General features: G+C 44.3%; 1 protein-coding gene across 7 annotated transcripts in view; it reads right to left on the minus strand.

Annotated features, from left to right (window-relative positions):
- Nucleotides 1-262: 262 nt before the first annotated feature.
- Nucleotides 263-24,813, minus strand: part of psd3l (pleckstrin and Sec7 domain containing 3, like) — a 165,499-nt gene continuing 140,948 nt past the window's right edge. For all 7 annotated transcript variants that reach the window (XM_055875451.1, XM_055875450.1, XM_055875452.1 and 4 more), the window contains 4 exons: nt 15,844-16,001; nt 15,006-15,150; nt 12,982-13,125; nt 263-3,687 (listed from right to left, as the gene is read on the minus strand). In XM_055875451.1, coding sequence (XP_055731426.1) covers nt 3,493-3,687; nt 12,982-13,125; nt 15,006-15,150; nt 15,844-16,001 — 642 coding nt within the window. In that variant the 3' untranslated portion in view covers nt 263-3,492. The remainder of the gene's footprint in view (nt 3,688-12,981; nt 13,126-15,005; nt 15,151-15,843; nt 16,002-24,813) is intronic.

The following is a 24,813-nucleotide window of genomic DNA, read 5'->3' on the forward strand; positions in this document are numbered from 1 at the left end:
CAGTTGCCCGAACTACCTTGCTCAGGGGCAGAACGACAGATTTTTACCTTGTCAGCTCGGGGATTCGATCCAGTAACATTCGGTTACTGGGCCAACACTCTACCTGCCACCCCAATTATTACGTTGCACTAGTAAATAGGTTATAAACTTTGCCACCTGAGTTAACCTTTTTTTTGTCCATTGGGATGATTTTCTCTGAGAAGCAGATCTTTTCTACTAACACAGCACAAGACTGGGGAATAAATCACAAGAAAATGCAACGTTCAATTTAAGTACAGTATTTTATTAATTGAAACCACCTACAGTTGTATTACCACCAACATAGTGTTACCAATCCTGACCTAAGGGCGTAAGACACGCTCTGGGCCAAAGAAGAGATCACTTGAACAACCAAACAACGCAATCCTGGGCCTTTGAAAAACAAAAAAACAAAAATAAAACTGGGCAACAGTTATATTTAACAACATTTACAGATTCAAAGGATTGTACAGGATCACAGCTTTCAGAGATATTTGATGCGTACGTACGTGTAGAGACAAAGAGCCTCGTAGGAGACTTAGTTGCATTGTTTTTTACGGTATAGAACAATCAAGAGGCATGGGAATCTATAGGGGCACACAATCTGTCTTCTCACATCTACAGACAGAGGCGCAGGATTGAGTCTATTCTAACACAAGTGATACGCCAGTGTACAGAGGCTATGCCAGATATGGTTGAGAGAAGCATTAGAGGTAAGTGCTAAAAATAAGCCCTCCATTGAAGTGATATGGAGAAATGCTGTAAATGTTAAGGGAAAGGTAACAAGATGCCTGATAAGGCTCACTGCTAGTCTTACATTGGAAAATTGTCACATATTGACGCATTTACTGCCGTCTTCGCTACTCCTTCTCCAGACCATCTAATATTAAATCAGGTGACATTTGACATGTCAATTGAAACAGTGCTTTGGTTGAGTCGTTCCACATGAACACAATCCACTCCACTGGTAAAATAGTATTACACGGTTGTGTTTAAAATGAGTTCATAGATTCATCTATAGACGTAGATTAGTTATCACTCTACTCAGAAGCACAGATTACGCTAACGTGTCATTACAACAAAAGCCTGTATTTACTTAAAATCCTCTGAAATGGGCAAATGTAATAAGTGTACCAACTGATAAACAACAACATCATGTTAAATCCTACATTTAATGTGTCTGAAGAAAGGATTACTGTATCTGCATAAGAAAATACTGGGATTACGTTTAAACTACAGAGGAATTTTAACTATAGATGTCTTCAAGGGGTCAGCCATCGTCTTAAGATAAAATATCAAAAGAATAATAAACATTTAATATTATATTCAAAATGAATTCAAGGGTAGACCTCTTCATATGGACATCTGTATATAAATAAAAATACTATCCTCACATTTATATAACAGAATCAGCTGTTAAGGTCTCGTGATATTAACTTGAAACCTTTGATAAATGTACCACATGTATTGTCTATATTAAGTGCTTCAATGTCAAAACACTCACTAACTTTCACAATAATCGTACAGGTAAAATAGTGCCACTAAGTGAGGAGAAAATTTCCAAGGAAAAGGTTTGCACACTAGCACAAACTACTGTAGAACGTTTTTCTAATAACATGCATTAGGGATATAGGTATATTTAGTTGGCTATTACCATCGAGCTCTACTAAGACATTCTATTTGGTGTCTTCGTAGTGAATTTAAGAGAAAATAAAAGGTAATAAAATAAAGTGTAAATAATAAAACATTTAAAGTAAACAATATATATTTTTTTAACTGTAAAGACTCGGTACAAGCCTCATTTCTTCCAAAAACAAGTAAATTTTCAAAATTGGCTTTGCAACATTACAAATGTTTCTTCATAACATGTTAAAAAGCTAAATTAGTTCCAAAATGTTCAATACATGAAAAAACGCAAACTTTTGGTAAGGACGAAACATATGTTGGTATGCAAAAGTCCATTGTGGAAGTGTAGACATACAATCCAATGTCTAACTAAATGCTTATGTCGTTCAAATGTCAGTAATATCTCTTCTGAAAATGTGTAAATTATATTTAAATGTAATATCACCAGCATTGGAAAAAGGCAATTGCAAAGTACAGATCTATAAATAGTTCCCTAAAAGGAAACTTTGTCATTCAACAAATCTACCTAGGACAGCAAAACTACCAAACCACTTAAAACAAACTAAGACAACATTACGAGTCGAGCTGACGGAAACCTACTGAACTGTCGCGCTCAAGTACCTTCAAGAAAACAAAAATAGTTGAGTTCTGCCTGAAAAACCTGTGATGTCAAAGAAACATAGCAGTCTAACCTTTATAAAGCTCTCTATAATATCCAAAAAGAACTCATTTATAAAGTGCACTATAAATACTAAATTTCATCTTTACAACAATAGTTTTCAACTTAGAATCTAAAAAACACATACCATTATAAAAGACAAGGGGCATTGGTCTTTACACTACTCAAAAAGCAGAAGTATATTTTTTTGCCATAAAGGATAAAAAAATAAAATGGCTCAGCTGCATAAACTCTGATCTTAAGTCCAACATCAGTGAAATACTGCAGTCTGAAAGGATACGGATGCAGCTGCGACTGACCCAATCTGGGGAATATGTTTAAACATCCCAAATTGTTAATGTGCAAAATTAGGGATTGGAACTCTTTTGAACTGCGTTTTCTAACATGATAGTGCAGCCTTCCACACAACTAAGGATATTACTGGGTTTTATCGTGGGTTGTTTTTCCTGTTGTAAATGAGAGGCAAGAGATTGAAGATCCTAACCACATTTTTAAAATCCACAATTAATCCCTTTCCAGGATTTACACCTTGGTGCGTCTTCTGTATGAAAAATAAACATTCCCAGGAGAAAGGAAACTTACAAAGGTCTGAGGAAAAGCAGGGAGGAAATTGGATGTCAAAATCACCTGCCTATTCTCAATGGAAGCCATATTTCTGTAAAATACTCTCAACTTAACTGGTTCAATATGTCCAATGTTTACTTAAACTACATATCAAAATAAAAACTTCTGAGTAAGACTATTCTACATCTAGCTACTATTTATATATCCAAGAGCTAGCGTTGATAATTCCACTAAATTGGAGACAAGAAAAATCATTTTTCTCTTGACTGAAAGGCAAATCAATTGTTTTTATGAGAGGAAGGAACAATACAGCGATATTGAATAAAGCAATAAAGAGTCAAAATGCGTCACAACAAAAAAATATTACGTTCAATACAAGAATGACAACATCAACATCAAAATAAAAGGACCACAAACATATAATGCAATGTTTCCATACAAAAATGCTACGCCAGTCAATTTAAGGACGAGAATTCATCATTTACATTTTACACAACTGTTTTTGTTACAACAGTGGCCAGATAAATAAATTACATAAAATATATTCACACACTTTTGTTGCGTATTCATGGCTCTTTCACAGGCTCGCGAGGGGGGGTAGCTTCCTATGTGACCTTTGACGGCGTCTCGGGTCTCCTCTCCGAGGTGTTGCGTTTGACTTTGGCCGCGGCCGGCTGGCCCTCCTGGTTGAGAGAGGGGCTGGACTGGGACTTCTTGAGGCCCGCGTCTCCATCTTTGCCAATGAGCAGCTCCTTCACGCCCTCCCTCAGGAGCTTGACGTACATCTCATAGCGGTTCTCCTACAGCGGAGAGACGACACAGAGTGGGGTGTTACGGTGTAGAATACAAACACATGTAACACATACACTGGCGAACAAGAAATGACGGAAACAAACTACATCAACTACTTTGGTTTATCACCGGAAATTCTAATAAAGAAATAGGTAAAAACAGCAATGAATGATATCGCCACCTCTGGCCTGATCAAGTATCCATTGAATGAGCTCCTCTTATGCCTCTCTACAAGTCGGCCAAATATAGTGACAACCAAACAAGTTAAATAATCATGTGCTGATTATAGCACTAACAATGTCAAATCAAATTGTATTGGTCACATACACATGGTTAGCAGATGTTAATGCGAGTGTAGCGGTATGCTTCTAGTTCCGACCATGCAGTAATATCTAACAATTTCACAACTACCTTAAACACACAAGTGTAAAGGAATGAATAAGAATATGTACATAAAAATATATATGGATGAGCGATGGCCGAACGGCATAGGCAAGATGCAGTAGATGGTATAGAGTTACAGTATATACACTGCTCAAAAAAATAAAGGGAACACTTAAACAACACAATGTAACTCCAAGTCAATCACACTTCTGTGAAATCAAACTGTCCACTTAGGAAGCAACACTGATTGACAATACATTTCACATGCTGTTGTGCAAATGGAATAGACAAAAGGTGGAAATTATAGGCAATTAGCAAGACACCCCCAATAAAGGAGTGGTTCTGCAGGTGGTGACCACAGACCACTTCTCAGTTCCTATGCTTCCTGGCTGATGTTTTGGTCACTTTTTAATGCTGGTGGTGCTTTCACTCTAGTGGTAGCACGAGACGGAGTCTACAACCCACACAAGTGGCTCAGGTAGTGCAGTTCATCCAGGATGGCACATCAATGCGAGCTGTGGCAAGAAGGTTTGCTGTGTCTGTCAGCGTAGTGTCCAGAGCATGGAGGCGCTACCAGGAGACAGGCCAGTACATCAGGAGACGTGGAGGAGGCCGTAGGAGGGCAACAACCCAGCAGCAGGACCGCTACCTCCGCCTTTGTGCAAGGAGGAGCAGGTGGAGCACTGCCAGAGCCCTGCAAAATGACCTCCAGCAGGCCACAAATGTGCATGTGTCTGCTCAAATGGTCAGAAACAGACTCCATGAGGGTGGTATGAGGGCCCGACGTCCACAGGTGGGGGTTGTGCTTACAGCCCAACACCGTGCAGGACGTTTGGCATTTGCCAGAGAACACCAAGATTGGCAAATTCGCCACTGGCGCCCTGTGCTCTTCACAGATGAAAGCAGGTTCACACTGAGCACATGTGACAGACGTGACAGAGTCTGGAGACGCCGTGGAGAACGTTCTGCTGCCTGCAACATCCTCCAGCATGACCGGTTTGGCGGTGGCTCAGTCATGGTGTGAGGTGGCATTTCTTTGGGGGGGCCGCACAGCCCTCCATGTGCTCGCCAGAGGTAGCCTGACTGCCATTAGGTACCGAGATGAGATCCTCAGACCCCTTGTGAGACCATATGCTGGTGCGGTTGGCCCTGGGTTCCTCCTATTGCAAGACAATGCTAGACCTCATGTGGCTGGAGTGTGTCAGCAGTTTCTGCAAGAGGAAGGCATTGATGCTATGGACTGGCCCGCCTGTTCCCCAGACCTGAATCCAATTGAGCACATCTGGGACATCACGTCTCGCTCCATCCACCAACGCCACGTTGCACCACAGACTGTCCAGGAGTTGGCGGATGCTTTAGTCCAGGTCTGAAAGGAGATCCCTCAGGAGACCATCCGCCACCTCATCAGGAGCATGCCCAGGCATTGTAGGGAGGTCATACAGGCACGTGGAGGCCACACACACTACTGAGCCTAATTTTGACTTGTTTTAAGGACATTACATCAAAGTTGGATCAGCCTGTAGTGTGGTTTTCCACTTTAATTTTGAGTGTGACTCCAAATCCAGACCTCCATGGGTTGATAAATTTGATTTACATTGATCATTTGTGTGTGACTTTGTTGTCAGCACATTCAACTATGTAAAGAGTATTGTTGCGCCTTCTTCACCACGCTGTCTGTGTGGGTTGACCGTTTCAGTTTGTCTGTGATGTGTACGCCGAGGAACTTTTCATCTTCTCCACTACTGTCCCGTCGATGTGGATAGGGGGCTTTTCCTTCTAGTGTGTTTCCTGAAGTCCACGATCATCTCCTTTGTTTTGTTGACGTTGAGTGTGAGGTTATTTTTCACCACACTCCGAGGGCCCTCACCTCCTCCCTGTAGGCCGCCTCGTCGTTGTTGGTAATCAAGCCTACCACTGTAGTGTCGTCTGCAAACTTGATGATTGAGTTTGAGGCGTGCATGGCCACACAGTCATGGGTGAACAGGGAGTACAGGAGAGTGCTGAGAACGCACCCTTGTGGGGCCCCAGTGTTGAGGATCAGCGGGGTGGAGATGTTTCCTACCATCACCACCTGGTGGCAGCCCGTCAGGAAGTCCAGGACCCAGTTGCACAGGGCAGGTTCTCGAGCTTAGTGACGAGTTTGGAGGGCACTATGGTGTTAAATGTCAGCATCTATGTTAAGGTAACGCCCTTATTCAAGCTCATTGTTTCATGGCAACCATTTTGCAGTGCTTGGACCCCTACTTAGCACAGGATTAAGAGGTGAAATCCCGGGTCGATAAGGCAATTCATTACAACAAATGGTGTGTACAAGAAAGGGCATCCAGTCAAGGTTGTGTCCCAGTGCTGTAAGCCTCCACATTTCAGGATGTTTCCCTTGTTTAACCAGAGAAACAGATATCTGCAAATTGAGTGACTGCAGCGTTTTCTCATCATTTTTTAAAGGTTCTATGTGACACATAACAATTCCAGGGAGACAGACTAACACACACATAGCAACAACCCCAGAGACATGTTCCTCTGTAGTATGAAACAGTTCAAAGTATTTCTGAAATGTTAAGTGCCTTACATTGGAGAGGGGCCAGGGGAGAACGTTTCTGTTCTCTCTCTCTCTCTCTCTGACTGAAGATCATTCTATTAATTCAGGGAAGGATTCATTGGAGATCGACAACAGAAATAATGAGTTGGTCATGAATGTTTAATTGTTCTCTATCATAACTCCCTGTGGTAGAATAACTCTGCTAAAATTGAGTAATAATGAACTAAACTGGAATAGCACAAGCATTGATAAGACGTGTGGCAGAGAGGTGGACTTGGTTCTCAGATCTTCCTGGCCCAGCACTAAATCCTCAACCCTGCTGATTACTAATTCAATAGCGTCGCTGACCGTCACCCCCACCTGCATGCCAAGCTTGTACTAATGGAATACCAATATATAAAAGAAATACATTAGAAAACTAAAGTACATATAACTAGATCTACCGTAGATCTAAAAAGAGAGCTCCTTGGCTTTGCATCCAGATCATTCCTTGACCAATTAGCGCATTAGTTTCCCTGTGGTTGGGGCGGGGTCTGCCCTGACATAGTGCGGATCAGAAGTGAAGGAGCAGTTGGGAGGTTAATGTAGCCGGTGTGTCGAACAGGACTCTCCTGCCACAACACAGTCTTCAATCCTTCAACTGGAGAACAAGGCGTTGGGCCGTTGATCTTATCGCCCAGGGCCCATAGGTAAAAAAAAACCAACAAACATCTCAAATGATCCGTTCATACAGTCATACTCCAACAGGACATACAATAGAAAGTGTGAGTAATGCCATCTCATGCAGACTTTTTGGATACTGTAGGTGGAAAAATACGTTTCCTTCGGCACAGAGGTAGAGCTAGCTCATTGATTACGGTAGTGTTTCACAGAGGTAGAGCTAGCTCATTGATTACGGTAGTGTTTCACAGAGGTAGAGCTAGCTCATTGATTACGGTAGTGTTTCACAGAAGTAGAGCTAGCTCATTGATTACGGTAGTGTTTCACAGAGGTAGAGCTAGCTCATTGATTATGGTAGTGTTTCACAGAGGTAGAGCTAGCTCATTGATTACGTAGTGTTTCACAGAGGTAGAGCTAGCTCAAAAGGCAGTGCTTGAATTTTGTATTTATTATGGATGCAGCTAGTCTTCCTGGGGTCCAGCAAAACTAAAACTAGGCATGAGTGCCAGGGGTCGGTAGTCATTTAGGCAGGTTACCTTAGTGTTTTGGGGCACAGGGACTATGGTGGTCTGTTTGAAACATGTTGGTATTACAGACTCAGACAGGGAGAGATTGAAAACGTCCTGGTAATCCGTCTGGCCCAGCGGCCTTGTGAATGTTGACCTGTTTAACTTCTCTTGGGTAGGGTGCAGCATTCGGAATTTTGGATGAAAAGCATGCCCAAATTAAACTGCCAGCTACTCATCCCCAGAAGATAAGATACACATATTATTAGTAGATTTGGATAGAAAACACTCCGAATCATGTTTGTGAGTATAACAGAACTTATTTAGCAGGCAAAACCCGGAGGACAAACCATTCAGATTTTTCATTGGGAAACCAGATTTCTAAGGGACCCTCTTGCAGTTCCTACCGCTTCCACTGGATGTCAGTCTTTACAAATTGGTTGAGGTTATTCCTTTGTGTAATGAAGAAATACGGCCATCTTGAAGGAAGGTCACTCGAAGTGTCCTGTTTGTTAGAAGCGTGTGACCAGAAAGCTAGCAACATTTGGTTTTAATCCTGTATTGAACACAGATCATCCCGTCTTCAGTTTTATCGATTATTTACGTTAGTTGTTTTTTAAAGTTGTATTACAAAAGTAGTTTGACATTTTTTGGCAAAGTTTACAGGTAACTTTTGAGATATTTTGTAGTCACGTTTCACAATTTGGAACCGGTGTTTTTCTGGATCAAACGCGCCAAATAAATGGACATTTTGGATATATATCGACGGAATTAATCGAACAAAAGGACCATTTGTGATGTTTATGGGACATATTGGAGTGCCAACAGAAGCTCGTCAATATTTTTATTTCTGCGTTTTGTGTCGCGCCTGCAGGGTTGAAATATGCTTCTCTCTTTGTTTACAATGGTGCTATCCTCAGACAATAGCATCGTTTGCTTTCGCTGAAAAGCCTATTTGAATTCTGACATGTCGGCTGGATTCACAACCAGTGTAGCTTTAATTTGGTATCTTTCATGTGTGATTTAATGAAAGTTAGATTTTTATAATAATTTTTATAGTAATTAATTTGAATTTGGCGCTCTGCATTTTCTCTGGCTTTTTGCCAAGTGAGACAGTAGCTTCCCGCCTAAACTCAGATTTTTGGATATAAATATGAACTTCACCGAACAAAACATACATGTATTGTGTAACATGAAGTCCTATGAGTGTCATCTGATGAAGATCAAAGGTTAGTGATTCATTTTCTCTATTTCTGCTTTTTGTTACTCCTCTCTTTGGCTGGAAAAATGGCTGTGTTTTTCTGTGACTTGGCTCTAATCTAACAATCGTTTGGTGTGCTTTCGTCGTAAAACCTTTTTGAAATCGGACACTGTGGCTGGATTTACAACAAGTGTATCTTTAAAATGGTGTAAAATACTTGTATGTTTGAGGAATTTAAATTAAATTATGGGATTTCTGTTTTAAATTTGGCGCCCTGCTGTTTCACTGGCTGTTGACGAGGTGGGACGCTACCGTCCCACATACCCTAGTGAGGTTAAAGGTCTTACTCACATCGGCTGCGGAGAGCGTGATCACACAGTCATCCAGAACAGCTGATGTGCTCATGCATGTTTCAGTGTTACTTACCTCGAAGCGAGCATAGAAGTTATTTAGCTCTTCTGGTAGGCTCATGTCACTGTGCAGCTCTCGGCTGTACTTCCCTTTATAGTCTGTAATAGTTTGCAAGCCCTGCCACATCCGATGAGCGTCGGAGCCGGTGTCGTACGATTCGATCTTAGTCCTGTATTGCTGCTTTGCCTGTTTGATGGCTCGTCAAAGGACATAGCAGGATTTTTTACAAGCTTCCGGGTTAGAGTACCGCTCCTTGAAAGCGGCAGGTCTACCCTTAGCTCAGTGCGAATATTGCCTGTAATCCATGGCTTCTGGTTGGGGTATGCGTCCTCGATGCACTTATTGATAAAGCCAGTGACTGACGTGTACTCCTTATTGCCATTGGAAGAATCCCAGAACATATTCCAGTCTGTACTAGCAAAACAATTCTGTAGTTTAGTATCTGCTTCATCTGACACATTTTTTAAATGTATTATCATTAAAAAAAAATGTCGCTGGTGTTATTGGTGCTTCCTGCTTTAATTTTTGCTTGTAAGCAGGAATCAGGAGCATAGAGTTATGGTCAGATTTGTAAAATGGAGAGGGAGGGAGAGCTTTGTATGCTTCTCTGTGTGTAGAGTAAAGGTGGTCTAGAATTGTTTTATCTCTGGCTGCACATTTAACATGCTGATAAAAATGAGAAAAAAACTAATTTAAGTTTCCCTACATTAAAGTCCCCGGCCACTAGGAGCGCCGCCTCAATGAGCGTTTTCCTGTTTGCATATGGCGGTATACAGCTCATTGAGTGCAGTTTTAGTTCCAGCCTCGGTCTGTGGTGTTATGTAGACAGCTATGAAAAATACAGATGAACTCTAGGCAGATGTGGTCTACAGCTTATGAGATATTATACGTCAGGTGAGAAAAACCTCGAGACTTGCCTTAGATATCATGCACCAGCTCTTTACATAAATGCATAGGCCCCCGCCCCGTGTCTTACCAGAGGTTGCTGTTCTATCCTGTCGATAGTGTATAACCCGCCCGCTCTATGTTCTTAATGTCGTCGTTCAGCCATGACTAAGTGAAACATACTGTATTACAGTTAACGTCCCGTTGGTAGGATATACGTGCTTTCAGTTTGTCCCATTTATTTTCCAGCGATAGAATGTTAGCTAGCAGGATGGAAGGCAAAGGCAGATTAGCCACTCGTCGCCTGATCCTCGTAAGCCACCTTAATCTTTTCCCGCAAAATATCTGTTTCCTTCAGCGAATGACGGGGATGAGAGCCTGGTCGGGTGTCTAGTATCACCCTCCTGTCAGACTCCTTGAAGAAAAACTGTCTAATCTGAGGCGAGTAATTGCAGTTCTGATGTCCAGAAGCTCTTTTCGGTCACAAGACGGTAGCAGCAACATTATGTACAAAACAAGTTACGAATAACGGAAAAAAATAACAAAAATAGTATGGTTGGTAAGAGCCGATAAGACGGCAGCCATCCCCTCCGGCGCCATCTTCATACAGTCATGGGTCTATGTAGTACTGTTTGGCTCCCATAGTCAACGTGGGGACTGTGAAGAGACCTCTGGTGGCATGTCTGGGGTATAAATGAGGGTCTGAGCTGTGTGCCAGTAGTTCAGACAGACAGCTCGGTGAATTCAACATGTCAATACCTCACAAACACAAGTAGTGATGAAGTCAATCCCTCCCTCACTTTGAGCCAGGAGAGATTGACATGCATACTCCTAATATCAGCTGTCTGTGTAAATCCAAGGGCCAGCCGTGCTGTCCTGTTCTGAGCCAATTGCAAAGTCCCTCTTTGTGGCACCTGACCACACAGCTGAACAGTAAACCAGGTGCAACAAAACTAGGACCTGCATTGTAGATAGTTCTGTTAAGAATGCAACGCAGCGCTTTATTATGAACAGACTTCTCCCCAGCCTAGCTACTGTTAATCAATATGTTATGAACATGACAGTTTACAATCCTGGGTCCTCCAAGCAGTTTAGTCTCCTAAACTTGCTAAATTTCCACATTATTCATTACAAGATTTAGCTGAAGGTTAGGGTTTAGTGAATGACTTGTGTAAGTGCTGTGCTTGAAGAATGTCATTCACAGAGGTATGCCCGTAATTGTCTATGCCCTCTCTCTCTAGCTTTTGTTTTGGCGATTGTGGGCTGGACACAGTAAAAAGACTGCAATCAACCATTAACAGATTTAAGAAAAAGTTCTGAGGGTTATGGAGCTGAGGGTTAGGGAGCTGAGGGTTAGGGAGCTGAGGGTTAGGGAGCTGAGGGTTAGGGAGCTGAGGGTTAGGGAGCTGAGGGTTAGGGAGCTGAGGGTTAGGGAGCTGAGGGTTAGGGTTCAGGATCTGAGGGGCCTGACCTGTATGTCTGAACCTTACTCCAAGAGATCTGACCACATTGATCCCTGTGTAAACAGGGGCTGTGTCCCAAATGACACCCTATTCCGTTTATAGTGCACTACTTTTGACCAGGGCCCAAAGGGTAGTGCACTATATAGAGGAGTGGTAAAGCTCCACAGGCAGAGTGGTAAAGCCAGGAGAATATCATTATTCCTAAGATGTTTTGCACAAAGGGAGCGCACAATTTAATTACAATTCATGTACTTAGGCAAATTAAGACCAACTGATTATCTGGTACTTCAAGAAAGCGCTGTTTCTTTGTGAGGAAAAAAAACACACAAAAAAACAATTTGCTCGTTGAAGAAGGTCATTGATGAGGTTGTGTCTTCTCCTGTGGCAGTTTGATTGGAAAACAGTGCTAGAGTCACAGCTCAATTAATACAGGGCTTTGGTGGGGTTCATTAGAAACCTATGACATGGAAATTGAGGAAGGCCAGAGGAAAGCTGTGATGAATAATTGCTGACACTGACGAGAAGCATGTCAAATTCTCTAACATGTAGATTGTTCATCAACTAATGCTTTTTCAGAATAAAAAAATATTCTCTATCTATAATCAATGTGTAAGACTCATGTAAATAAATAGATTTTCTTGTGTTCACCAGCATAAATGAGTTCAAGGGATGAAATTGAAATGACATTTTAATGGACGTTTGTCTGAGCTCTATATTGTAACGCCATGACAGTACAGCCACCCCCTAAACAGTGATAGATGCATACTGTACGTCGACCATACCCACTCTACTTTAAATCCGGGAAACAAACGCCCAGAATGACCGTTCAAGCAGCTACTTGGCAGTTTGTGACCTTGTGTGTTTAAAAAAAACGAATGCAAATCAATAAAGTTAAGACTACTCAAATGTTTCTATCCCATTTTTGGTGATATCCTTGGAATCTTGACCTAAGGACACGCCCGTGTTCAGAATACAGAGCAGGGCTGAGAGACGCACTCCTGAGCTTGGCGGATAAGAAAAGCAAAGCTCCATTAAGGTTGTCAGACTTCCCCAGCGGTCTGCCTGGAGGCATGTCAGAAACTGTGGGTGTGAAGTCTCTGTGTCCGCACGGATCAGTGTTGGGAAGGGCTAGATGCAGAACGAAACAAGAGTGCTGCGGCATAAAAGAAAAGACCACGTGAACCAGAGCGTTGGACTCTGACTGGCAGCAACCCTCTGCCAGTGCACATCTGTGGTGAATGGTGATGTCTTACCTCAAACTCCAGGTAGTGCTCTTTGAGTCGGTACTCGTCAATCTCCTTGGCTTTGACCTTCCTGTCAGGAGGGTAGGATCTGTGCTCTGCCAACTCTGTGGAGACATGCTTCAGCTTCGCCTCGTGAGACTTCAGTTGTTCCTCCTGTAGATAGCCAGATAGCACTTAATAGATGTAATACCAGGTTCTTAAAACACCAGACTGTCATCTCAAAAAAAATATTTTGGGCCAACAATGTATTTAAATGGTAGGCTGGTCTAGAACAGTGGTCACCAACCTTTCCTGCGTCAATATCACTTTCTAAGTCAAAATGCAAGCCGAGATCTACTGCTCAGATTAAGAATAACAAAATAAAGCAAGCCAACGCAACATGAACCAATTAAAAACAGTTCTGTAGCAAAGAGGTTTGTGCAGTAAGTTATAGGCCCAATACAATATCACTGCATATTGGACCGATGGCCTGCATCTGACAGTCTGAGCGGAGGGAGAGAGCAGCGGTGAGGCTACATCTCACCCGACTCACCATCTCTCCTTCCCTGCATTGAGAAAAGGGGCCAGTCTTTAAAGCTAGTGGTGAAACTCAAGTCACACTGCATTATTTCTGCCTCTATTTCTATTTCATTATTTCTGCCTCATGCACCCATTCATGTTGTAACTCCTATGATCAGAGAAAGGAAAATATTCCACGATATTAAAAAGAGACAAGCCACTAATGACACCAACGCAAGCTTATCGGAACACTTTTCTATACCCATTCATTGCAACTGCACTGCTGGTTGTAGCATGAGCGGCAGTAGGGAGAATGTTCCAACCCCTTTTCATAAGCAATAAAAAGTGACAGCTGAAAAACTTAAACATGAACTCACACAAAATCAGCAGCTCTTTGCTGTATTCTCTCTAATTATGTTTTAAACGTTTTTAAATGTCACAGTTTCAACTTTGCTGTGCATTCCAGGCTTCTTTTTTACAGTCTATGGCTCGAAGAAACTGTGCAAACACGGCGACCTGAGCTGCCAGCTGTAAGACAGGTGCACTTCATTTTCTCTCTGGGCCTGCCGGGTAGGCAGAGCTCTACCTTCAGACACATTAAATGGTTCAAAATGGGAACACTAGTCCAACGCTCTAACCACTAGGCTACCTGCCGCCCCAATCAGGCCTTCGTGGTCAAATTGCTGCAAAGAAACCACTACTAAAGGACACCAATAAGAAGAACAGACTTGCTTGGGCCAAGAACAACGAGCAATGGACATTAGACCAGTGGAAATCTGTCCTTTGGTCTGATGAGTCCAAATGTGAGATTTTTGGTTCCAATCGCTGTGTCTTGAAGACGCAGAGTTGGTGAACGGATCTCCGCTTGTGTGGTTCCCACTGTGAAGCATGGAGGAGGTGGTGTGATGGTGCTTTACTGGTGATACTGTCTGTGATTTATTTAGAATTCAAGGCACACAACCAGCATGGCTACCACAGCATTCTGTAGCGATACGCCATCCCATCTGGTTTGGACTTGGTGGGACTATCATTTGTTTTTCAACAAGACAATGACCCAACACACCTCCAGGCTGTGTAAGGGCTATTTGACCAAGAAGGAGAGTGATGGAGTGCTGCAACAGATGACCTGGCCTCCACAATCACCCGACCTTAACCCAATTGAGATGGTTTGGGATGAGTTGGACCGCAGAGTGAAGGAAAAGCAGTCAACAAGTGCTCAGCATATGTGGGAACTCCTTCAAGACTGTTGGAAAACCATTACAGGTGAAGCTGGTTGAGAGAATGCCAAGATCGTGCAAAGATGTTATCAAGGCAAAGGGCGGCTCCTTTGAATAATATTCTAAGACTTTTTGGGTTACTACATGATTTCATTTGTGTTATTTCATAGTTCTGATGTCTTCCCTATTATTCTACAATGTAGAAAATAGTACAAATAAAGAAAAAACATTGAATGAGTAGGTGTGTCCAAACATTGGACTGGTACTGTAGGTAACGGTGATATTCCAGAGGTGGTGGTTCTGGAGGCTCTACCGTACCTGTGACATCCTCGTGGTGGTGGCCGGTAGCAGTGGACGGCTGAATTTCTTCTGAGAGCCAATGGCGGCGGGGAACGAGGGGGCAGAGAACATGGCCGCCACAGAGTTGACTACTCTGATCCAAGAGTCCATTTCCTCTGGGCTCCTGTTGGGAAACAAAAACAAATAAACAACTTACAAAAGCAGCCATTTGCTTTTGAGACTTTATATGGGAACATTTTGAATAAAACACAGCTTTGGTATTCAACCAAATTCAGGCTAAAGCCGCAAACAATTTCCCCTGGAATAGGAAAGTGTTAGGTTGTGATGGGGAAAAGAATCGTTCAAAGTTGATAGAGTAAGGTGAACTATAAAGAAATACAACCCAACTGTGCCACTGTTCAATTATGCATCATGGAAGCACCTCCCAGGAGGAGGTCCTATCTTCTTCATTGATAAGCACCTCTATTAGGCACCTGGAATATTCCATGATGAGGGAACAAAGGAAACCAACAACAATAGACTTTGGACAGAGTAATGGCCGAGACAAATGGATTTTCACTGCGCTTGAAGCCAAGCGTGAAATGACATTTTGCTTCCAGAAGTGGTCCTTCTCTCCCTCGTCTCTCTTGCTCTACTGGAAATAACGTTGGGTTGTTTTGCTTCAGTAAATTGTGCCACCTGATGGCAGAGGCGGCGGTCGCCGGTGGTGCAATTTAAGGATAAAAGGTGAAGTTGCCCCTAGACGCTGAACTGGGGGTCAGTTTTGCATTTCTCCCACTAATGGTTCAGGTTAGAATTGGAGGGAACGCTGATCCTAGATCACCCTAGAGTAAACTTCACTCCGGAGCCAACTTACTGGGCCTGGAAGAGGAAGACCCTCCAGTCAGCTGTCTTGAGCTTGAGCACGTTGGGCTTCTTCTCGTAGTCCACGGCTTTGATGGACAAGGCGTGGTGGATGCTGATGGCATTCTTTAGGTCCTCCTCTGAGAGGGCTTTCTCAGCCTTGTACTCGTCCTGTGGGAGGGAAGGAGACAACAGAAATCAGGCATTGGGTCACACACCTCTACACTGCACAAGAAACCAGTTGGATGTAATCATGACATTTTCTCAACCAGAAAAATAGTTCCCAACCATAAAGTAACGTCATGTCTCACTGTTCCATTTTTCCCACTGGGTATATGATACCATGGCTGGCTCTAAGTCGGAGATGGTTCGGGGGGGTCAGAAAATCATTTTTACACTGTGAATTGACCACAACTAAGCCCCCAAATAGATTGTATTTAAAAAACAATAACATTGAGACACAATCATATCTTTTTTGTGGGAATACTTGGATACAGATTTCCTAAATTAAAAACATTTTTTGCACAAAACGCCAAAAAAACATTTCTAAACTAGGAGGGCAAAACAATAAATCACTGCCTGTTGACCACCCCTGCTCTAAACTCTTCTCCAGAAGAGTGCATTGTCCAGCCATGCTTGCACCAATTAGAGGTCGACCATTTATGATTTTTCAACGCCGATACCGATTATTGGAGGACCAAAAAAAGGCGATACCAATTAAATCGGCCAATTTTTATATATATATTTGTAATAATGACAATTACAACAATACTGAATGAACACTTATTCATGTATTATATTAAATTAAAATAAAATTAATTTAGTCTCAAATAAATAATGAAACATGTTCAATTTGGTTTAAATAATGCAAAAACACAGTGTTGGAGAAGAAAGTAAAAGTGCATTATGTGCCATGTAAAAAAGATAACGTTTAAGTTCCTTGCTCAGAACATATGAAAGCTGGTGGTTCCTTTAACATGAGTTTTCAATATTCCCAGGTAAGAAGTTTTAGGTTGTAGTTATTATAGGAATTATAGGACTCTCTCTCTATACCATTTGAATTTCATATACCTTTGACTATTGGATGTTCTTATAGACACTATAGTATTGCCAGCCTAATCTCGAGAGTTGATAGGCTTGAAGTCATAAACAGCGCAATGCTTGAAGCACAGCGAAGAGCTGCTGGCAAACGCAGGAAAGTGCTGTTTGAATGAATGCTTACGAGCCTGCTGCTGCCTACCACTGCTCAGTCAGACTGCTCTATCAAATCATATACTTCATTATAATAAACACAGAAATATGAGCCTTAGGTCATTAATATTGTCAAATCCGGAAACTATCATTTGAAAACAAAACGTTTATTCTTTCAGTGAAATACGGAACCGTTCCGTATTTATCGAACGGGTGGCATCCTTAAGTCTAAATGTTGCTGCTACATTGCACAACCTTCAATATTATGTCATAATTATGTAAAATTCTGGCAAAATAATGACGGTCTTTGTTAGGAAGAAATGGTCTTCACACAGTTCGCAACGAGCCAGGCGGCCCAAACTGCTGCATAAACCCTGACTCGAGAAGTGACACGATTTCCCCAGGTAAAATAAATTATTGTTAGCAGGCAATATTAACTAAATATGCAGGTTTAAAAAATATACTTGTGTATTGATTTTAAGAAAGGCATTGATGTTTATGGTTAGGTACACATTGGTGCAATGACAGTCCTTTTTCGCAAATACGCTTGTTAAATTATCACCCATTTGGCAAAGCAGGCTATGATTCAATTATAAATTAACAGGCACCGCATCGATTATATGCAACGCAGGGCAAGCTAGATAAACTAGTAATATCATCAACCATTTGTGGTTAACTAGTGATTATGTTAAGATTGATTGTTTTTTACAAGTTAAGATAGCTAGCAACTTACCTTGGCTCCTTGCATCCAAAAATGCATCCAAAAATGCAGATTACCGACTGTTGTGAAAACTTGAAATCGGCCCTAATTAATCGGTCGACCTCTAGCACCAATCCAATGCTTTTAAATGCAACAGGAGTGAATGATATGAATGCAACCCATGACCTTCTGTGTAGGCCAGTGTGAAGTTTGTCAAACCTTTTTGTTTTGTGTCATAAAACAGTTCCTCGAGTGACCCCTCACGGCATACAGAACCCAAATGACACAGAATAGTGACTCAGGATGGCTCAAAAGATGACAAAGTAGTTGAACTGACTTCATCAACAAATCTAACTTGACAAGACAGAGGTGTCTGAATACGAGGGGTGGGGATTAATATGAAATCACCTCACACCTTTGCGCCTCAGTGCATTGACAGGCGTGTGGAGAATGGTAAACAGTATTGACTGGGGTGCTGATAACAGTAAATCTGTCAGGTGGCATATCAAGGTTAGAGTTTATCATTTAGCCTAACATCCCCAAGATTCAATAGGTTACGGTTGATAATTTAACCTTAATAGGTTACGGTTGATAATTTAACCTTAATAGGTTACGGTTGATCATTTAACCTTAATAGGTTACAGTTGATCATTTGCCTAACATCCCAGAGATTTAATAGGTTACGGTTGATCATTTAACCTTAATAGGTTACGGTTGATCATTTAACCTTAATAGGTTACGGTTGATCATTTAACCTTAATAGGTTACGGTTGATCATTTAACCTTAATAGGTTACGGTTGATAATTTAACCTTAATAGGTTACGGTTGATCATTTGCTTAACATCACAGAGATTTAATAGGTTACAGTTGATCATTTGCCTAACATCCCAGAGATTTAATAGGTTACGGTTGATCATTTAACCTTAATAGGTTACGGTTGATCATTTAACCTTAATAGGTTACGGTTGATCATTTAACCTTAATAGGTTACGGTTGATCATTTAACCTTAATAGGTTACGGTTGATCATTTAACCTTAATAGGTTACGGTTGATCATTTAACCTTAATAGGTTACGGTTGATCATTTAACCTTAATAGGTTACGGTTGATCATTTAACCTTAATAGGTTACGGTTGATCATTTAACCTTAATAGGTTACGGTTGATCATTTAGCCTTAATAGGTTACGGTTGATCATTTGCCTAACATCCCAGAGATTCAATATTCCTGCTGTCGATCGCACTACATGGAAAAGTTTAGTCGTTCTGAATTTATCATCTAGAGCCCTGCCGGTCATCCTTCACCAACAATAATTCAAAGCAGTGTCGTTTTTCAATACCATGCAAATTCATTCAATAAAATCACCAATACTACACAATCTTCTCAATGTATTTTCCTTCCAAATACAATACAAAATACCCTAGAGTCGACAGTAAAACACGAGTCTAACACAGCGTCTCTACAGTAAAACGCCACAGCGCCCCTACAGTAAAACGCCACAGCGCCCCTACAATAAAACGCCACAGCGCCCCTACAATAAAACGCCACAGCGCCCCTACAATAAAACGCCACAGCGCCCCTACAATAAAACGCCACAGCGCCCCTACAGTAAAACGCCACAGCGCCCCTACAGTAAAACGCCACAGCTCCCCTACAGTAAAACGCCACAGCTCCCCTACAGTAAAACGCCACAGCTCCCCTACAGTAAAACGCCACAGCTCCCCTACAGTAAAACGCCACAGCTCCCCTACAGTAAAACGCCACAGCTCCCCTACAGTAAAACGCCACAACGCCCCTACAGTAAAACGCCACAGCGCCCCTACAGTAAAACGCCACAGCGTCCCTACAGTAAAACGCCACAGCGTCCCTACAGTAAAACGCCACAGCGTCCCTACAGTAAAACGCCACAGCGTCCCTACAGTAAAACGCCACAGCGTCCCTACAGTAAAACGCCACAGCGTCCCTACAGTAAAACGCCACGTCTCCCTACAGTAAAACGCCACAGCGTCCCTACAGTAAAACGCCACAGCGTCCCTACAGTAAAACGCCACAGCGCCCCTACAGTAAAACGCCACAGCGCCCCTACAGTAAAACGCCACAGCGCCCCTACAGTAAAACGCCACAGCGCCCCTACAGTAAATCACCAGTCTCCCGACAGTGAAGCACCACAGTCTCCCTACAGTAAAACAACAGTCTCCCTACAGTAAAACGCCACAGCGTCCCTACAGTAAAACGCCACAGCGTCCCTACAGTAAAACGCCACAGCGCCCCTACAGTAAAACACCAGTCTCCCTACAGTAAAACGCCACAGCGCCCCTACAGTAAAACGCCAGTCTCCCTACAGTAAAACGCCACAGCGCCCCTACAGTAAAACACCAGTCTCCCTACAGTAAAACGCCACAGCGCCCCTACAGTAAAACGCCACAGCGTCCCTACAGTAAAACGCCACAGCGTCCCTACAGTAAAACGCCACAGCGTCCCTACAGTAAAACGCCACAGCGTCCCGACAGTAAAACACCACAGCGTCCCTACAGTAAAACGCCACAGCGCCCCTACAGTAAAACGCCACAGCGCCCCTACAGTAAAACACCAGTCTCCCTACAGTAAAACGCCACAGCGCCCCTACAGTAAAACGCCACAGCGCCCCTACAGTAAAACACCAGTCTCCCTACAGTAAAACGCCACAGCGTCCCTACAGTAAAACGCCACAGCGTCCCTACAGTAAAACGCCACAGCGTCCCTACAGTAAAACGCCACAGCGTCCCTACAGTAAAACGCCACAGCGTCCCTACAGTAAAACGCCACAGCGTCCCTACAGTAAAACGCCACAGCGACCCTACAGTAAAACGCCACAGCGTCCCTACAGTAAAACGCCACAGCGTCCCTACAGTAAAACGCCACAGCGTCCCTACAGTAAAACGCCACAGCGTCCCTACAGTAAAACGCCACAGCGCCCCTACAGTAAAACGCCAGTCTCCCTACAGTAAAACGCCACGTCTCCCTACAGTAAAACGCCACAGCGTCCCTACAGTAAAACGCCACAGCGTCCCTACAGTAAAACGCCACAGCGTCCCTACAGTAAAACGCCACAGCGCCCCTACAGTAAAACGCCACAGCGCCCCTACAGTAAAACGCCACAGCGCCCCTACAGTAAAACGCCACAGCGCCCCTACAGTAAGACGCCACAGCGCCCCTACAGTAAATCACCAGTCTCCCTACAGTAAAACGCCACAGCGCCCCTACAGTAAATCACCAGTCTCCCGACAGTGAAACACCACAGTCTCCCTACAGTAAAACACCAGTCTCCCTACAGTAAAACGCCACAGCGCCCCTACAGTAAAACGCCACAGCGTCCCTACAGTAAAACGCCACAGCGTCCCTACAGTAAAACGCCACAGCGCCCCTACAGTAAAACGCCACAGCGCCCCTACAGTAAAACACCAGTCTCCCTACAGTAAAACGCCACAGCGCCCCTACAGTAAAACACCAGTCTCCCTACAGTAAAACGCCACAGCGCCCCTACAGTAAAACACCAGTCTCCCTACAGTAAAACGCCACAGCGCCCCTACAGTAAAACGCCACAGCGTCCCGACAGTAAAACACCACAGCGTCCCTACAGTAAAACGCCACGGCGCCCCTACAGTAAAACGCCACGGCGCCCCTACAGTAAAACACCAGTCTCCCTACAGTAAAACGCCACAGCGTCCCTACAGTAAAACGCCACAGCGCCCCTACAGTAAAACGCCACAGCGCCCCTACAGTAAAACACCAGTCTCCCTACAGTAAAACGCCACAGCGTCCCTACAGTAAAACGCCACAGCGTCCCTACAGTAAAACGCCACAGCGTCCCTACAGTAAAACGCCACAGCGTCCCTACAGTAAAACGCCACAGCGTCCCTACAGTAAAACGCCACAGCGACCCTACAGTAAAACGCCAGTGTCCCTACAGTAAAACGCCACAGCGCCCTTACAGTAAAACGCCACAGCGCCCCTACAGTAAAACGCCACAGCGCCCCTACAGTAAAACGCCACAGCGTCCCTACAGTAAAACGCCACAGCGTCCCTACAGTAAAACGCCACAGCGTCCCTACAGTAAAACGCCACAGCGTCCCTACAGTAAAACGCCACAGCGTCCCTACAGTAAAACGCCACAGCGCCCCTACAGTAAAACGCCACAGCGCCCCTACAGTAAAACACCAGTCTCCCTACAGTAAAACGCAACAGCGTCCCTACAGTAAAACGCCACAGCGTCCCTACAGTAAAACGCCACAGCGTCCCTACAGTAAAACGCCACAGCGCCCCTACAGTAAAACGCCAGTCTCCCTACAGTAAAACGCCACAGCGCCCCTACAGTAAAACGCCACAGCGTCCCTACAGTAAAACGCCACAGCGCCCCTACAGTAAAACGCCACAGCGCCCCTACAGTAAAACGCCACAGCGCCCCTACAGTAAAACGCCACAGCGCCCCTACAGTAAAACGCCAGTCTCCCTACAGTAAAACACCACAGCGTCCCTACAGTAAAACACCAGTCTCCCTACAGTAAAACGCCAGTCTCCCTACAGTAAAACGCCACAGCGTCCCTACAGTAAAACACCAGTCTCCCTACAGTAAAACGCCACAGCGTCCCGACAGTAAAACGCCACAGCGCCCCTACAGTAAAACGCCACAGCGCCCCTACAGTAAAACACCAGTCTCCCTACAGTAAAACGCCACAGCGTCCCTACAGTAAAACGCCACAGCGTCCCTACAGTAAAACGCCACAGCGCCCCTACAGTAAAACGCCACAGCGCCCCTACAGTAAAACGCCACAGCGCCCCTACAGTAAAACGCCACAGCGCCCCTACAGTAAAACACCAGCGTCCCTACAGTAAGACGCCACAGCGTCCCTACAGTAAAACGCCACAGCGTCCCCACAGTAAAACGCCACAGCGTCCCTACAGTAAAACGCCACAGCGTCCCTACAGTAAAACGCCACAGCGTCCCTACAGTAAAACGCCACAGCGTCCCTACAGTAAAACGCCACAGCGTCCCTACAGTAAAACGCCACAGCGTCCCTACAGTAAAACGCCACAGCGTCCCTACAGTAAAACGCCACAGCGTCTCTACAGTAAAACGCCACAGCGACCCTACAGTAAAACACCAGCTTCCCTACAGTAAAACGCCACAGCGCCCCTACAGTAAAACACCAGTCTCCCTACAGTAAAACGCCACAGCGCCCCTACAGTAAAACGCCACAGCGCCCCTACAGTAAAACGCCACAGCGCCCCTACAGTAAAACGCCACAGCGCCCCTACAGTAAAACGCCACAGCGCCCATACAGTAAAACGCCACAGCGCCCCTACAGTAAAACGCCACAGCGTCCCTACAGTAAAACGCCACAGCGTCCCTACAGTAAAACGCCACAGCGTCCCTACAGTAAAACGCCACAGCGTCCCTACAGTAAAACGCCACAGCGTCCCTACAGTAAAACGCCACAGCGTCCCTACAGTAAAACGCCACAGCGTCCCTACAGTAAAACGCCACAGCGTCCCTACAGTAAAACGCCACAGCGTCCCTACAGTAAAACGCCACAGCGTCCCTACAGTAAAACGCCACAGCGCCCCTACAGTAAAACGCCACAGCGCCCCTACAGTAAAACGCCACAGCGCCCCTACAGTAAAACGCCACAGCGTCCCTACAGTAAAACGCCACAGCGTCCCTACAGTAAAACGCCACAGCGTCCCTACAGTAAAACGCCACAGCGCCCCTACAGTAAAACGCCACAGCGCCCCTACAGTAAAACGCCACAGCGCCCCTACAGTAAAACGCCACAGCGCCCCTACAGTAAAACGCCACAGCGCCCCTACAGTAAAACGCCACAGCGCCCCTACAGTAAAACGCCACAGCGCCCCTACAGTAAAACACCAGTCTCCCTACAGTAAAACACCAGTCTCCCTACAGTAAAACGCCACAGCGTCCCTACAGTAAAACGCCACAGCGCCCCTACAGTAAAACGCCACAGCGCCCCTACAGTAAAACGCCACAGCGCCCCTACAGTAAAACGCCACAGCGCCCCTACAGTAAAACACCAGTCTCCCTACAGTAAAACGCCACAGCGCCCCTACAGTAAAACGCCACAGCGTCCCTACAGTAAAACGCCACAGCGTCCCTACAGTAAAACACCAGTCTCCCTACAGTAAAACGCCACAGCGCCCCTACAGTAAAACGCCACAGCGCCCCTACAGTGAAACACCACAGCGCCCATACAGTAAAACGCCACAGCGTCCCTACAGTAAAACACCAGTCTCCCTACAGTAAATCACCAGTCTCCCTACAGTAAAACACCACAGCGTCTCTACAGTAAAACACCAGTCTCCCTACAGTAAAACGCCAGTCTCCCTACAGTAAAACACCAGTCTCCCTACAGTAAAACACCAGTCTCCCTACAGTAAAACACCAGTCTCCCTACAGTAAAACACCAGTCTCCCTACAGTAAAACGCCACAGCGCCCCTACAGTAAAACACCACAGCGTCTCTACAGTAAAACACCAGTCTCCCTACAGTAAAACACCAGTCTCCCTACAGTAAAACACCAGTCTCCCTACAGTAAAACACCAGAGCGTCTCTACAGTAAAACACCAGAGCGTCTCTACAGTAAAACACCAGTCTCCCTACAGTAAAACACCAGTCTCCCTACAGTAAAACACCAGTCTCCCTACAGTAAAACACCAGTCTCCCTACAGTAAAACACCAGTCTCCCTACAGTAAAACGCCACAGCGCCCCTACAGTAAAACACCACAGCGTCTCTACAGTAAAACACCAGTCTCCCTACAGTAAAACACCACAGCGTCTCTACAGTAAAACACCAGTCTCTCTACAGTAAAACACCAGTCTCCCTACAGTAAAACGCCAGTATCTACAGTAAAACACACAGCATCAGATCAAGATAATATGAAACTGGAATAGGACATAGAAAAATAGATGAACACAATCAGTCTGTTTTGTCCTGCAATAAAACTGCACTTAAAGCCTCTACAAGTGCACACTCCATCCAATTTACACCATAGACAGTTCATAACCATGTCAACAAGCGGAATGCACTATGTTGACC

Source organism: Salvelinus fontinalis, chromosome 21 (assembly GCF_029448725.1).
Source record: "Salvelinus fontinalis isolate EN_2023a chromosome 21, ASM2944872v1, whole genome shotgun sequence".
In the NCBI taxonomy this organism is placed as follows: Eukaryota; Metazoa; Chordata; class Actinopteri; order Salmoniformes; family Salmonidae; genus Salvelinus; species Salvelinus fontinalis.